The sequence below is a fragment of the Paroedura picta genome, chromosome 12 (genome assembly GCF_049243985.1).
Source record: "Paroedura picta isolate Pp20150507F chromosome 12, Ppicta_v3.0, whole genome shotgun sequence".
NCBI lineage: Eukaryota > Metazoa > Chordata > Lepidosauria > Squamata > Gekkonidae > Paroedura > Paroedura picta.
Window position 1 is genome coordinate 24142245 of NC_135380.1, and position 17176 is coordinate 24159420.

Below are 17176 nucleotides of genomic sequence, written 5' to 3' on the forward strand. Positions count from 1 at the left end.
GTTGTACAATGGTAGGTCCATACATAATATAACTGCTGCTCTGCAGAATTTATTTGCAGAGCAAAATATGGTCCTGGCATATGTGACCAAGACCTGGGTACAGGAGGGCGAGACTGTCACCCTGAAAGAACCAGCCCCATCCAGTTTCTCAGTCCTTCACAATCATGGACAAAAGATCATGGGGTTGCAATACTGATCCAGGTGTCTCTCCTTTAAAGCACTCCCCACCCCAACAATTTCTGGTATTGAATGTCTGGGCCTGGTATGACAGGCAGAGGAGAATGGTTATCTGGCTGGTGTACCGACCACCTAATTCACCAGCAGATGCCCTGCGAACATCTTTGAGCTGGTGGCCAGATGGGCTTTGCACTTCCCTAGGCTAATAGTCAGGGGGGGGGGCTTCAATATCCATATGGAAAAAGTTGGCTCCATGCATATTTTGGACCTGAGGTCTGCCCTGGTATCATTGGGATTCTCCCAATGTGTTACTGGTCCCACACACCAAGCAGGCTATATCCTGGATTTGATCTTTGGGGGAGGGATACATTTTGGCCCAGTACAATATACAATAGTGCCATGGTCAAACCATTTTGTTCTGAATGTCCAAGTCAAAGACCCACTGTCTCCCTATATAGGGGAAGAGCAGATTAATGCTCACCCAAGGAGACTTATGGATGCAGTTGACTTCCAGAATGGGTTCCAGTGCCCCCCAGAAACTCGGTAGAAGTGCTGGTGAAGGTTTGGCATGGTTGTCTATTCATGGTCATCAATGATATTGCTCCCCAATGCCCTTTATGTGCCTGCCCTAAGAGCTTAAACAGCTCCAAAGGGTCTGTAAGATAATTGTTCTGCTGGGTCTATGGTTCAGGCCTTGGGGTACATCTGGATTTCTGCTGGCCTCCCTCCCTCCCTATCCACCTATATCCATCCAGACTACTCTAATTTAATGTATGGGTATATTCATGCACTGCCCTCTCTTTCTTGAGGTAGACTGCCTCATTGGGCAAATAGTATTGCAGTTTTGTATTCTAGAGTTATATTTTAATGTAATTTAAAGTTTTATAATATGCCAAATTGTATGTTTTTAACCTCTTGTAACCCATCCTGAGCCTTCAAGACAGGGCGAGCTAAAAAGTTATTTATTTATATTTTATTAGATTTTTTAAAATATCGTCCTTCTATACGTCTCAGGGTGGTTTACATATAACGCCAGGGACGATACATGGAACGATCTAACATCAAAAATAACATAAACAATAATCCAACATAATATCAATGATTTTGATCAACAACAATATAACAGGAACGATAACTTAGATAGGTCCCCAGAGAGGTCAGGCTGGTTCAGGGCATGGATGTGTGAGGGACAATCTATGGATGTTGTTGGGTTTGGTTGGTCTCAGGCAAACGCCTGATGGAGGAGCTCCCTTTTGCAGGCCATGTGAAATTGTAGGATTTTAGGCAGGGCCCTGATCTCTTCAGGGAGCTTGTTCCACCAGGTGAGGGCCAGGATAGAAAAGGCTCTGGCCCTCGTTGAGGACTGACATGCTTGTTTGTAATTATAAATAAATAAATAATTATAATTATATAAAATATATAAATAAATTATAAATAAATAAAAAGGTATTGTTCAGATTGTTTGTACTGTTAGCATGCATGTGGCATACAGCCTTCCTCTAGAACAGTGGTAGTCAACCTGTGGTCCTCTAGATGTTCATGGCAGTAAACATTGGCAGGGGCTCATGGGAATTGTAGTCCATGAACAGCTGGAGGACCACAAGTTGACTACCCCTGCTCTAGAAGACTTCCTTGGAAATAATCTTGGATGACATGACAGAAATGTAAAGAGATGTCAGCAAGCTGCTCTCAGGAGGGAAGGTCTTGTCAGATCTCAGAAGCCAAAGCAGGGCAGGGACTTGGAGAGGAGACCACCAAGTAAGACTCTGCAGAGGAAAGCAAGGGCAAACCACCTCTGCTTCTCATTTGCCTTGACAGTCCTTACTGCGGACTTAGCTGTCTAAAGAGACCCAATTTTTGCCATGACTTTGTTTATTCATATTACTCACTTTGGCTAAGAAGGATCCCATGAGTTGGAATCTGCCCCTTAAAACTGAGATTTGAACATGAAACAATGCTTTGTTGTAAAGAAATAAATGTACTACTTCTGCTGCCACAATAGCACTATCCTTTCTGAGAACTGAAACTATAGTTTGAGAAGGGTGGGGAAAGACCTAAGAATGGCAGAATGGGCTTATTCGAAACTGCCAACAGTGATTCTAAACAAAGAAGTTTCCTCTGAGGGATGCAACTGGGGGTGGGGACTGGGGGTGGGGACACAGATCACTGCTGTGTAGAGAGAGAAGGGGAAACACTGAGATGCTGGGAGTACAAGGACGTAGTTCAGCTTCTGGCAGATATTGCATCATCATTGGGTAGGAGCAGGGCCAACCCAAGACATTTTCCTTTCCCAAATCAGCTCTATTGCATGATCTGAGAGATGCACCTTTTCCTTACACAGCTTCTGAGCTCTGTTTGTTTGTAGTTAGAGGCAGAGTGCACTAGGCTTATGAGGTCTAGGAAAGGCCATTCTGGCATGCAGGGCACACAGTCTTTGGGGCCACAGGCCACTTTATTGGCACTCAGAGTTAACAATTTTCTGCCAAAATTGTTAAATGACATCCTATATTGCTACTCCAAGGGTCTGCTTGTATAAGGCCTTGTCTACACAGGAGGCCAGCCCTCTATCTTCTGACGAGCTGGATATCATCAGATATCGAAAGCCTACCCAAGATTGATACTTGGATGAGAGATCATCAAGGAAGCCCGGGATTGCTGTACAGAGGCAGGCAATGGCAATCCTCTGTTTTGTCTCATGCCTTGACATTACCAAAGGGCCATCCCATAAGTAGGCTTCAACCTGACAGCACACTCCACCACAGAAGGCTAGTCTACTTTTAACTCCCCCATGAAAAAGTCCTTGACAATAAAACTGAGCATACCAGGGGTAAAATCCAGTCCTAGCCCCTTCACTTACTGCGCTAGTTTTCCTCCAAGAATTATTCATGAGAGGGAATTTTGAAAATGGAAACTCTGTGATCTGAAGAGGCATAGTCCATTCTACCACGTCTGTGATCTACCACCTCCTTGCCATTTTATTTTGCTGCATGTCTAGGCCAGACTTTTGAAACTGAGGATTGCTTTGGAGGCTGGTGTGGTTCAAAGGAAGTAGTAAAATGGATGCTACCTAGCAATGCCCGGAATGCACTGGTTCCTATCCAAAAATACCACGGGAGTGCATGTGATCCTGTCCGCAGCTGAAGAGAGGGAAAGTATGTTTGTGTGAGATGGAGCACCAATGTAGATTCTGGAAGCATCTCTCTCTCTCTCTCCCCCTCCCTCCCTCCCTCCCTCTCTCTCTCTCTCTCTCTCTCTCTCCCTAAAACCCAATGTGGGATGGTGCATCTGCTGTAAAAAAAAACAAATAAAAAAGCAAAACAACTGGTATTGGCTCCTAGTCTAAAAATACGGCAGGTTCTAGTGCTGAATGTGGGTTTGCTTCAAAAAAATAGATCGAGCAAAGACCATGAGTACGAATAGCCCCTTTTGAGTGTTAGAATTGTTTCCCCAGAATCACAAAGGCTGCAGTAGAACTCTATAAAAGACTGAAGCCACTTGCTAAATGGCGCTCCATGTGTAAGATCTTTATGAGTCTTGTAAAAACCAATATAACATGCTGTTTATTGCCCTTCGTTTCCTGTGTACAAGATTTAACAGCTCTGCATTCTAGCTACCGATTTCTCCCTATCTGAAAGGGCATGGTGGTTTTCCTGTGTGTTGCTCTTGAATTATTTTTCTGTGTGCTGTTCTTCCCTCCTACTCTTTGTATCTCATCAGCACTGGAACTGTTGAGAGGGTCAGCTCAGTGAAACTCAAGAATACATCTTTATAGAGAGCTACAATCCATAAGAACATTGAACAAGCCCTGCTGAATCAGACCAGGAGCTTTCAAGTTCAGCATCCTATTTCAGACAGAGGACCAGTTTTCTTTAGAAGTTATCTCAGAGCACTGATATCGAAATGTTTGCTACCCCTGGATGCGAAGGTTACAGTGGTACGTGGTGGACCATATGAATCTGTTGAAACCACATTAAAAGTCTGAGGAGCATAATAAGGTTCCTGGAACTCCTTCCACAAACTGTTTTTTGTGTCCATTCTGACACTGAAAACTGACTTTTACTGTGAGATTGTTAATTTAACCCTTTCACTGAGCGGTTCCTCAGTGGGACAGGCTTCCTCGGGAGATGGGGAGTTCTCCTTTTTGGAAATTTTAAGCAGAGGATAGTCATACAGAAATGCTGATTTTCCGAACTTAGGCAGATTATGAGTGGGTGGGCAGGTAGTTGTGAGTTCCTGCATTGTGCAGGGGGTTGGACTAGATGACCCTGGAGGTCCCTTCCAACTCTATGATTCTATTATTTTGATTCCCACCTGAAATGTGTGATTGTGTTAACTCCCCCCCCCGCAGGTTATTGATGGGTGAACCTCTGCCTTCCTCCATCCCAGCCTGATTTGAAATAAACTGGAATTTTTAAAAAGAACATTGAAAATAAATTATTGCTAGCTCAAGCACATTCCAAAATTCGACCTCCTCATGATGGTAACAATGCCACAGGCCTCCATCTTACTGGCCTGTTCTTTCCCCCAAGCTTTCCTTGTAGTTGTGGAAATGTATGGTTAGCCCCCACATTAGGCCAAAGATGGTTCTGTGGCTGTGACATTTCTCATGGTCCCTTATGGACCGGTACACTGCTGTACATGTCATGGGGCCATCTAGAACCTAAGAGAGAACTCTTTCCACAGGGAAACTTTCCACATGGAAAGTTCAGATGAGGCAAAGACAGCATAGAAAGCTCTTTGCAAGGGTCTTAGAATGAGCCAGCGTTGAGCCAAGACTAAACTACAAAAGGGGTGAGAGGTTGACTCAACACAGGCTCAGAAAGAAGCTTGACATTAAAACATTTAACCCCCCCCCCCCCCCACACACACACCTTGGATACCTTCCTGTCACCCGTCTTTTGTCCCCATCCCATTATTTTGTCTTCTTGCCCCATCCTACTGATGAAATGTGTGTTATTATCAATGCATACTGAGTAATAGCAGGAATCTCACAACCTAAACAGTCTCTTATAGATGTTTGCCCAGCCCCTCTTCAGGGATGGGGTTTTCCAACCTCTTTGGGTGATTTTTCCAAAGGGGAAAACACAGTTATGAAATGACTCGTGACATCCATCCTAAACCTAGGTTCCTTCAGCTTGAATCTATTCTCACGTAAGTCTCTTTTTGAAAGAAGAAATCGAGTAATGTCTTTAAGGTTCATTTCAATTGAACATCTCTTGTATCTGTCCATCATGTGCTGTAAATTCTACATCTCAATCATCTTTGGTACCCGGTGAGCATAGCCCAAGACTCAGCTATGCCCAAGCACAGTCAAATGGAGACCTAGATTTGGCATGTGATAATTTTGCTAATGGAGACCAGAGCATGGCATAGTATCGGATAAGGGATAGGAACACACGTACCATCAAATATCATATTGCACTGGTTGTGTCCTCGGTCCTCGCCTCCCATCAGTTGTGCTCTTGGAAGGCTTTCAAGTGAGCTTGACATGGCTGGCTTCTTTGTAGTGCCACCTGCTGGGTGGAGGTGAGATTGATACTTTGTGCTGGGCTCCCTTAGTTCCTCTTAATGATGTGTGTTTGTAGCTAACGCTTTCTTCCCATGAGATCTATACGAGCTGGCTTGCTACATGTGTGAAAAACGCAGACAGCTGGTATATAGGACAGACCAGCCTCATGGTATAACGGTTGTATGATCCTGATATGGTGGTATACAAAACGAAACCCCACTGTGATGGATTATAAGCACCGCTAACTTCCTTTACTCAGAACAGCTTGTTTCAGGAGAAACAGAAAAATACAGAACTGTATCACCAGATTCACAGGTTAACTGAAGGCTGTAAGCTAAGAGGTGGTAAAACTAAGAGGTGAGCCGTACATGTATGTACATTCCATTTATCTGTACCTTTGGTGACTGACAACTGAACCACCTCTCTTGATAAGTATTCGTTTTTGAGGCCACAGGAACATGTACAGACGTTCTCTCTGTATTCTGGCCAATTCTCAAACGGAAACTGGCCCTTGGAGAGTCATGTATAAAAGAAGATTTTTAATGTCTTACTAAGATTATTTAAGACCGCTATGCCATCCCCCCCGCAGATGTTCTGTATTCCAGGGGCAAATGCATACAGCCAAGCTTTAAAGTCTGGTTCTCACAATACTTTGACCCGTAGACAGTTTTAGAATCATGAGAGACCAGCACTGGATATACTTCCCCTAGATCTTACCCTAGATGTGCAAGCAACTGAAAGCATCATGATTTGCCATAGAGCGCTTAACAGGAATCGAACATTGTAGGCACAGGTAAGCCCTAAAATGTCAACAGAACTGTGACTGTCTCTTGATCCACATTCTGATTCATAAAAAAGAACAGGGAGATATAACATCCAAAATGGCATTTCAGATGGGTTCAATGGGAATAATACTCCTGAAACATTCTTGACTCGGAAATTTAACTCTAGACCCAACAAGTCTACCTATTTTGAAATGTCAAAGTTATGGTTTCATTCTGAGCAGAGTTAAGGCTTAATATGTATGTTAAACAGGCAGAAATAACCCCCCCCCCAAAAAAAGGAACAGCAGAAAACCATTTCAAGATATCAGTTGCTTACACACAATGCGCAGAGATGAAAACAATGTTGTAAGCTTTGTGTTCCCATGGGAGAGAAAAGTTGGCATACATATCTAAATAAACGTCTGAATCATCATCTTGCTGCTGTCCCCACTGAACTTGGCAGGAGAAAGCATAATCTGACCCTGCAGGCATAAAAATCGCCAATTTGGAGAGAAGATTGTCCACCTATGGCGCTATCCTAAGCAGAGTTCTAACCCCATTGTCTTTGAGGGACCTAGAAGGGTGTAGCTTTGCTCAGGAGTCAGCTGCGCATGTTTCGGGCATTGGCCCACCTGAAGGAAATACATCAACAGGCAAAGCTGTCTTGCTCAGGTTGCCTGTGCTTTGCAACACTGGATTCAGCCCCCCAATGCCCCTCTTCGGCAACACACCGGGCGCACCTGCATGCATGGCTTGCGGACCGCCGTGCTTCACCTACGAGGGGGGTGTTCTTTTCTCACTCTGCAATCCCCATAGCATAGGGGAAACCATAGCATCCTTTAGGGGAAACCATAGCATCCTCCCCCCCCCCCCCCTTAAAACTAACAACACCCAAACCCTCGTGCACGAGCCCGGGACTAGCCGAAGACATATAGTTATAGGTGTGGGCCGCGGCTCCCAACGAGCCGGTAAACATTCCCACCCAGATGGGCACTTCCCGATAAGGCGCTCGCTCGCTCGCTCGCCTCGCCTTCTGCCGGCCGGACGCGCGCAGCCCTTGGGCGGCCGGAGCGCCCCACACGTGAGTGGGCCGTGCCCAAACAAGGGAGTTCCTGGGTGACGCACGCCGCCGTCTCCGGCCTGGCGGGGCGGGCCTGGGCGCGCTGGGGGAATCGGCGGCGTATTTAAGCGCCCGCGTCGGCCTCGGCGGCCCAGCCAAGTGGTGGAGCGCACAGGTGGTGCAGTCGCGGCCAAGCGCAAAAGCGGGCGCCTCTGTCGTCTTCTTCTTCTTTCCCCCCGCGTCTTCGGCGATCCGGATTGCCCCGCCCCGCCATGGTGATCGAGGAAGTGCTGCCCCTGGAAAGCGCCAGCCTGGCCCGGCTGCTGCGGGACCCCCACGAGAGCGGCCGCACGCTGGTGCTGGACTGCCGGCCCTTCCTGGCCTTCTGCCAGGCGCACCTGGTCGACTCGCGGCCCGTGCATTGGAACGGGCTGCTCCGGCGCCGGTCCCGTGGCCGAAGCGGCGTGAGCCTGGACTGGCTGGTGCCGGACCGGGCGCTGTTGGGGCGGCTGCGCAAGGGCGAGCTGGCCCACCTAGTGGTGCTGGACGAAGCGAGCGGCTCGGTGGCGGCGCTGCGGCCGGACAGCTTGGCGAGGTTGCTCCTCAACGCCCTGCTCTTGGAGGACAGGTCGGGGACCTCGCGCATTTACCTGCTCAAAGGTAAAAAGATGCTCCCTCTCCCTTCCTTAGGGATGGCAGCCTCCTGGTGGGACCGGGAGATCCCCCGGAATGGCAGCTCCTTTCCAGACTACGGAGATCAGTTCCCCAGATGAAAGTGGATGCTTTGGATTCTATAGCACTGTACCCAATGGGAGGCCCCAGTCCTTTCCAGGCGTCATCCAAATATCCCGGAGTCTTCCAGCCTGAAGTTGGCAACCCTACTTTCCAGCTCCTGCCAGTAGCCACGGAGGATGTGGCACATACCTCATGTAGTTGTAGTAGTAGTAGTAGTAGTAGTAGTAGCAGCAGCAATAGCAGCAGCACCTTTAACAAGGGTCTCTGCCCCTGGGTGCCTACAGTTGAGAGGCTAGCAGTGGCTTGAACTTGATTTGGATGAGCTGTAAGAACAAAAAAGATTAATTTCTTGACCTTGAAACAAGAAAGCAGACAGGCTCTCCTGAGATTAGTGCTGGTTGTATTGGGGCAGAGTTCTGCCACAGAATCCCCAACTGGGTCCTATGAAGGACATGGTGTATCCTTGGACAGAAGGTGCCTCTTTGCCTCACTACAGTCAGTTACCTAGTAGTAGACCATCGTGCGGGCACCTTGAACGCACCAGCACCCAGTATGGACACTGGTTTCACCCCCCAAAAGTGCGCTCATCTTACAAGTGAAAGAACGATAGCAAATTTGTCACTGGTGTTTTTCGGAATAAATTTAAATTTGACTTTTAAAATACATGACTGTATTTTCTTTAAAAGCATGTAAATGATGCCAAGTGTTTATACAAGCTTCTCAGTCCTTTTGAAATCAGCAGCATCTTAAACTGGTAGATGGGAAGAAAATTAGGAAGTGGAACACAGCTGTTTTTTTCTTACAACCCCCCCCCCATTGAACTTTTATCACTGGTTTTCTGGAATGCTTAAAGCCAGTTCTGAATTGTGTAATGATAACATTCAATTTAACATGGAATCACTAGTAGGAAGAGGATGGATCCCCTTCTGCGGGGCGCGTTCAGCTGCAGTTTCAACACTAAAACCGCTAATGCGATATGTTTTCTGTCTCCCTTCCAATAATAGATTCATAAATTTACAGTATCTCTCCCCACAATAGCTTATTCAATAGTCTGAAACCCCAGCCTAAACCCAGGCATCCTAAAACCTCATCCTTGGCCAGTTCCTTACATAACTTACCACTGTCTCCTGCCACAAGTACTGATAGTAGGATTTAGCAATAGAGTAGTTGTTAGTCTTACTAGGGACGGCTTGCCTTCTGGGGTTGGACTAGTAGCAATCATGAGATGTGTTCTATGGATTGAAAGCATTAGATGCTTCCTTGGATGGATCTCAAGATCCTTCTTTGCTCTTATTAGGCAAGTATAAATGTGACCAACACCCTGGGATGTTGCTTGTATCATTTCCCACTGATGGAATGTGCTAACAGGCTGTTTTCTTTGAACTTGTGTCTTCTAGGTGGCTTTGAGAATTTCCAAGCCAATTTCCCTGAACTCTGCTCTGAGACTCCCATGTCAACTCCTTCCTCTCCTTTGCGAAGCCCTGAAGACAACAGCAATGAAGCAATCACTCCGCTGTATGACCAGGTGAGTGCTCAGAATGCGACCTGTGCGTGTATTTGAAGGGCTAAAGAGGTGGTAACTTATGAGGCTCATGAACGCCTCCCCATATGAGCTTGAGAGACTGATGAACACAGTCCCCAGAAGAGCCACTTAATTAATATCCCATGCTTCTATTTAATTGAACGGTCTAGTCTTCGTTCCATGAGTAACCCAGTAGAATTGCTACTCGTGAGACAAAAGATAGTTGAGATGGAATAAAGGGTTATTGTAGCAGCTGTGTATCCTTGTATTCTCCCCATTTCAATATAGCTGACTTTTGGAGATGTCCAAAGGAGAGGATAAACTACAAGAGCTCAATGCTGTGTGTTTTGTTCCTATTCAAGTGACATACCATAAATAAGAGAGTCTCAAAATAAGCAAGAGCATTCTTAATTCTGGGCTCCATCAGTTAATCGGTGAATGTTTTAGCAAGCTGATGGATCTCCTAATTAAATCTTGCAGTCTATAGCGATAGTTCTCTGTTCATTTTTCTTCAGTCATCAGTACTTGAGGTTGGAGGGCCATAATCTCCCTCTTCTGTTTTGAATGCACCTGTTGCATCTTATGGGAAGCTGGACAGAGAGGAAAGGATGCATTGTAGTGTCCCTATAGTGTGCCGCCACTGGGGAAGCATCCCTGCCCCCTGAACACTCTAGCTCAGGGGTAGTCAACCTGTGGTCCTCCAGATGTCCATGGGCTACAATACCCATGAGCCCCTGCCAGTGTTTGCTGGCAGGAGCTCATGGGAATTGTAGTCCATGGGCATCTGGAGGACCACAGGTTGACTACCCCTGCTCTAGCTGACTCCAGTGACACGAGTGGCACTTCCTTCCCCCTCCATTAAGTTTGTTGCCCTCAGATCATTTCAGCATGCAGACCTGCCCTGTTGTTGGAAGGGAGTCTAATGGGTCTTCACTTTTTCTTCTACAGGGTGGGCCAGTAGAGATTCTCCCCTTCCTGTACCTGGGCAGCTGCTATCATTCCTCCAACAGGGAGGTTCTGGAGTCCCTGGGGATCACTGCCGTGCTCAACGTGTCCTCCAGCTGCCCCAACCACTTTGAAGGACAATTTCTCTATAAGAGTATCCCAGTGGAGGACAACCACATGGCTGAGATCAGCGTTTGGTTCCAGGAGGCCATCAGCTTCATCGGTAGGTGCTTGTTTCCTGCAAACCTTTTTGAGAGTCGAGGACCATGAGGCCTTTATGTCAAAGTGTGATAGGACAGTTGTTCACATCCATTTCATGTTGCATCAGGTTAGGTCGCTCTTTCACTAGTGGGAAAAAGCTTGCTAAACTTTGAAATCTTGCTGATTTCTGTAGCGGAGTCTCAATTTAGAATCAAATACTGTTAATGCCATGAGATCGGCTATGCCAGGAAACCCAAATATGTATTCTTGAACAAGTCACTCTGTAGATTCGAACTCGGCACCTCACTGCTGCTCAGTGTGACACTACACAGTAACTTAGTTTGTGACTATTTTGGGGATTCTCCTGCTCCTAGATGACATGCTGCTCATCTAAAAGGGATGAGAGCAACTTATGGAGGATCTGTCTCGGCAGTGGTTAGCTGTGAGGATAACTAAACGGAACCTTCATGTATAGAGGCAGTCTATCTTTGTGTGCAATTAAAGAGCCGACTGCTTACATGGACTTCCTTAGGGACACCTGGCTGCTCAAAACAAAATATTGGGCTAAATAGACGTCCAGATAGGGGACGTCATTCCTGAGATGTAAATGTGGCCCAGGAAGCTGCCTGATACCCCACCATTCCTGTAAGATGGGCACCTGTTGCCATGAGGAGTGCTAAACACTCCCCCTGCCATGCGCCATATCTTTGAAAAGCAGTAAAAATGCCTAGGCCGAGGTGTGATCCAGGACGTGATTGTGGCTGGCAATTCTGCTCTTGGAGACGTGGAGTAACGGTGCCTCCTTCTTTCCTTCCTTTTCCTTGCAGACTCAGTCAAAAGCAGCGGTGGGCGAGTGCTGGTCCATTGCCAAGCTGGCATCTCCCGCTCCGCCACCATCTGCCTTGCCTACTTGATCCAGAGCCGCCGGGTGCGCCTGGAGGAGGCCTTCGACTTTGTCAAGCAGCGCCGCGGGGTCATCTCACCCAATTTTGGCTTCATGGGGCAGCTTTTGCAGTTCGAGACAGAGGTGCTGTGCCATTAGCTCGGCGGCCTGCAAAACCAGTTGGCTGGAAGGGAGCGGGCAGCCCTCCTTCCAAGGACCGAGAGACTTGAGATGCGTGTTTCTGTTTACATCCCTATGGGGCCACTGTAACCCAGGACAATATCACTTCTTGATGATTGCACTAACTGATGCTGGAGGATCCCTTTGGGGAGGGGAGTGCCTTCTGCTGCCAGACAAGACTTCCTCTCTTGGCTGTTTTAAATTGCCCTGCTTTTAACCTGCTTACTGTACAATAAATATCTTGGAGAGGGACAGGGGAAGGTGGGTTAGATAGGAGGGGTTGGGAGCTGTTCCAGTTCCTCCGTGGGTGAATCTTTGTAAGGCCAGAACTCTCCCACTGAAGCTGTAAAAGAAATCCAAGTCAGGATTTCATCACGCTAATCAACAGTTGGCCCAAACTAATGCTGCTTGGTGCCTTTGTATCTTCCTGATCTCTTGCCAGATCCTTGTGGCTTTGTGTTGCTGTGTTGCAGTGAAGCCTGTGGTTCAAACTCTACATCGCCTTGAGTTGTTTGGGAGTCAGATTGTCTCCGGTGTTACGCAGTGTTGTGTCTAACCAATGGGAGCAGGACCTGCAAAAAGAGCCAGGAAAGGAAAAGGCAATTTTATAGCTGTCTTGTTAGTCTTCTGCCACGTAATCAAGGGCAGGCACTTCTGTCCCTCTTGCCAACATCCTTGTGAAGTAGGCTAATTTGAGCAAATGGCACTAGCAGAAGGCAATTCACTAAGGTTCTTGGCTAATACGGGAGCCAGCACAGTTTATTTCACATGAGCCTAACCTTTTACCATGTCACCTATGGGAATGGTGGACCGGCACAGCCGTGGCCAAGGCATACCACTTCCCTCTGCTGGGTTTCCCAACTTCTGGGCCTCAATTATCGGCAGAGATTTTCCTGCTTTTTCCAGGGCAATCCTCTTGCTCTGTCCATCCTCCTCAGCTTCAGGATCACGTTGAAATCTCTAGAGAAATTCAATTCTACACTGAGTTAGTGATGTCCCACCAGAATACCTGAGGCGATCCCCTTGGCCCTTTGATCGCCAGCCTTACGTAGGTCAGCCAGTGACCAAGCATTCTCTGTAACTAGTTATCTGTTGTTCATATATGCTGTGAAAAAGGGAGGCATGGTGGGGGCAAGAGTCTCCCCCTCCCCAGAACTGCAGGGCAGGAGTGTTCACTGCCCCCAATTGCTGTACAGCCTTCCTTGCAAGTGGAATGAGCCAGGGGAGAGAACCAGCCAGCCTCCTGTTCTGTGGGGATGGATCTCCTTTTCTGAGTGCACTGAGAACAGACAACACCTTTTGCAGCCAAAGAAAACCTTCCTTTCCTTCCTCCCAGGTGTTGTCTAGGACCACAGTGGGCACAAACCACTGGGAAAGCCTCCTGCCTTTCAGTAGGGCTTGCGCAGGAGCACTTCCTGGTGGATCGTGCCCATTCCCCCCCTCTTCCCCCCCACTCCTCCCATCAAGCAATATACAGTTTGTACATTCATGCGATTCGGAGAATTTCGTTATCAACTGACATTAATTTTTAATGTCTCTTGCACTTTATATTTATTATCACCTGTTGCAATAAAATTACCATTTTTATATTGTGGCTTGAGTCCCTGAGGTTGTTTTCAGGTTCTGTCATTCTTTTATTGACCTGGCCTAGTCTGCTGGCCCCTCCTCAGCTGTGGCGTCCGGCCTGGGGGGCTGAGCTCAGAGCGGAGCTTCCTGTTCCTCCTGAGGTCGAGGGGAAGAAATAAAATTGCCCTGGGTTCAAAGGTCCTGTTCCTGAACTCTGCCAGCAGTTCAGGGTGTGCAGGCTCAGGGGCATCAAACCTCAGCTTCCTCTTTGTTGTGAAAATGCCTCAATGTTGACCAATGTTGGGGGTAGCCATGAGCTTAGATGCACGTAAACAGGCTGTTTCCCAAGAAGGCTGAATCATCGGTTAGTGATCATTTTGACCCTCTAGTGCAGGGGTAGTCAAACTGCGGCCCTCCAGATGTCCAGGGACTACAATTCCCAAGAGCCCCCTGCCAGCATTCGCTGGCAGGGGGCTCTTGGGAATTGTAGTCCCTGGACATCTGGAGGGCCGCAGTTTGACTACCCCTGCTCCTAGTGGCTTGCATGGAGGTTTTTAAGGGAAAAACTTCTTCTCTTGCACACTAGCTGTGATGGCGCTGAAAAGGCTATTGAAATAACTTTTTCATGAATTAAAAAACTCAAACACTAGTTTCATAGCCCCTGCATTCATAGCCCCTGCATAGAAGGTTCCCAGTTTTGATTCTGGGCAAGCTCTGCCTTTATCAGCTGTAAGGCAGGAGGGCATTCACCAGGTCAAGCCTTTGCCGTCTTTCTGTGCTGACAGTCGTTTCCCATCTTGCTGAAGTGCTACTTCCAAGTGAGTTTTGCAGTTATTTTTTTCACGGCTCTTCTCCCTTGGGAAACTCAGGTCGGCATACAACGTATACCAAACATTGTTTCAAAAGCACAATAAAAACAAGTATAAAACCCACAAGCCAGTTTACAAACTTGAACAAGGGTTTCCTGCCTCCAATAAAAGTGAAATTGATCAAATGCAGCAACTTCAACAGCTTCCTGAAGGCTGACCATAAAGAGCTTAGATGCCCCTCTCTCAGGAGGCTGTTCCAGGACTGTGGGGTGGCCACAGAAAAGGCCCTCCTTTGTCTACGTACCAAACAAGTGCCTTTAATTGGTGGAACACTCAATAGGGCATCTCCCTGCAGTCTTAATTCCCAGACAGGAGAAGACTTTCCTTCAGCTTTCCTGGTCCCAAGCCACATAAGGCTTTAGAGGACAAAAGCAACATCTAGAATTAGGCTCAAACCTGGGTTGGGGCCTACTGTCAACTGCTGTGGCAATGGGGAGGTATGCTCCCGCTAGCTCGTCCCAAATAACACTCAAACCTCAGCATTCTGCACTACCTGAAGCTTCTGAACACTCTGTCCAACAACACTCCCAGGTGGCACATCTGGCGTTATAACTATATCCCCATACAAGATGGGATATTTGAACTCCCTGGTCTGCCTTTCTGTTAACCCAGAGAACCTCTGTCCTGTCAGGATTAAACAAAGTTTGAATCCAATGGCACCTGTAAGACTAGTGAAATTTAATTCTGGGTATAAGCTTTTGTGCTCATGCTGTACAAGTCTTCAGCTTGTGTCAGGATTTAGTTTCAGCTTGTAAAGTTTTGAGGGAACTCAGTTTGACTTGGGGGGAAAGCACTCTGATCCCTCTGCCCCTGTTCCCCACCTGCTCTGCTAGAACAAAAAAGCTCAAGAATGGGGGGAAAGAGGTACACTGTTGAGGGCCCGGGGGGGCGGGGTCAGGGGAAGCCCATTACTCTGCTTGACTCCGTCTAGTCATCCCAATGACTGCGTTGACATCTCTATATACTACCCCCCCCCACCCTCCACAGACAAAAAGAAGAGCTAAGCCAACTGCAGAACTGGGCAAGCACTCTTGTATTTTATACTATTATAAAGATCATATAGAGCCTCTCGTGGCGCAGAGTGGTAAGGCAGCAGACATGCAGTCTGAAGCTCTGCCCATGAGGCTGGGAGTTTGATCCTAGCAGCCGGCTCAAGGTTGACTCAGCCTTCCATCCTTCCGAGGTCAGTAAAATGAGTACCCAGCTTGCTGGGGGGTAAACGGTAATGACTGGGGAAGGCACTGGCAAACCACCTCGTATTGAGTCCGCCATGAAAACGCTAGAGGGCGTCACCCCAAGGGTCAGACATGACTCGGTGCTTGCACAGGGGATACCTTTACCTTTAAAGATCATGTGTTTGTATTATAGTAGCATGTTATATTTTTAGAATGTATGGAAGTTTTATATAGACCTATGCTGAGCTCCCTGGGGAAGGTCAGGCTAAAAGTTGAAAAATGAAGATAACAGACCTTTCTGAAAGAGAAAGACCAGGAAAGAAATCTTTACTTGAGGGTTGTGTGAGGATTTAATGCTGGCTCCAGATAAATGTTTCCAGGGCTGTCTGCTTGCAAGCCAAGTGGATTCAGGGATGCCTGCCTTGGCCTTCCCTATCTCTTGGGAGGAAAATGAAGGTGTGAAGGAATGCTCAAATGATTAACATTTAAAAATCCCGTGTACAAATTGAAGCTGGGAAATCCCATTTCTGAGTGTCTGTCTACAGGCACAGTTGGAAAGTACACAGCTGACTTGGCCAATTTAGCATTCAACACTTTTTAGGTATTCAAAGCTCTTTTCACAACATTCTCTGAGTCAGAAGAAGGAAGGGGGAAGAAATTGATTTTTATACCCCACTTTTCACTGCCTAAAGGAGTCTCAAAACAGCTTACAATTGCCTTCTCTTCCTCTTCTCAGAACAGACACCCTGTGAGGGAGGTAAGGCTGAGAGAGTCCTGATATTACTGCTCTGTCAGAACAGAAGAAGAGTTGGTTCTTATATGCTGCTTTTCTCTACCCGAAGGAGTCTCAAAGAGGCTTACAATTGTCTTCCTCTCCCCATAACAGACACCCTAGGAGGTAGAAGAAGAGTTGGTTCTTATATTTCATTTTTCTGGAGTATCAAAGCGGCTTACAATCACCTTCCCTTCCTCTCCCCACAACAGACACCCTGTGAGGGAGGTGAGGCTGACAGAGCCCTGATATTATTGCTCTGTCAGAACAGAAGAAGTAGAGTTGGTTCTTATATGCCGCTTTTCTCTACCAGAAGGAGCCCTGACATTACTGCCCAGTCAGAGCAGCTTTATCAGTACTGTGGCGAACTCAAGGTCACCCAGCCAGCTGCATGTGGAGGAAGAGCGGGGAATCAAACCCGGCTTGCCAGATTAGGAGCCGCTGCTCTTAATGGCTTTGAGGGAGCCTTGCTTTGTGGCCATTTCTTTTGCCCTATTGTCTCTGGACAAATTGGCTTGGGAAGCAATCCAAGACTCTGCCGGCCCTGCTTGGCAGGGTCAACAGCGGGATGAGTATTGTGGTGGAAAAAGTTGACAAGTCGCAGCTGATGGAAGGCAACTCAATAGGGGTCTCAAGGCAAGAGATGAACCAGAGGTTGTTTGCCATTGCCTACCTCTATGTAGCCACCCTGGGCTTTCTTGTTGGCCTCCTGTCTTAGTACTAGCCAGGGCTGGCCCTGCTTAGGTCTGGAGACCTGATGCCATTAGGCTAACCTGGGCCGCTGAGGTTAGGGTGGGGAGGGGATACGTGCACAGTCT

General features: G+C 47.3%; 1 protein-coding gene across 1 annotated transcript; it reads left to right on the forward strand.

Moving 5' to 3' along the window:
- Positions 1 to 7578: 7578 nt before the first annotated feature.
- Positions 7579 to 13570, forward strand: DUSP2 (dual specificity phosphatase 2). Its single transcript, XM_077306046.1, has 4 exons — positions 7579 to 8170; positions 9643 to 9770; positions 10716 to 10935; positions 11741 to 13570. Exons 1-4 carry the CDS (start codon positions 7783 to 7785, stop codon positions 11953 to 11955), a joined length of 951 nt encoding a protein of 316 aa, XP_077162161.1. The 5' UTR covers positions 7579 to 7782; the 3' UTR covers positions 11956 to 13570.
- The last annotated feature ends 3606 nt before the right edge of the window (positions 13571 to 17176 follow it).

Coding starts and splice junctions, on each gene's coding strand:
- DUSP2 (XM_077306046.1), top strand. CDS start 7,783: ATGGTGATCGAGGAAGTGCTGCCCCTGGAAAGCGCCAGCCTGGCCCGG. Junction 8,171..9,642: donor GCGCATTTACCTGCTCAAAG/GTAAAAAGATGC, acceptor TGTGTCTTCTAG/GTGGCTTTGAGAATTTCCAA. Junction 10,936..11,740: donor GGAGGCCATCAGCTTCATCG/GTAGGTGCTTGT, acceptor TTTTCCTTGCAG/ACTCAGTCAAAAGCAGCGGT.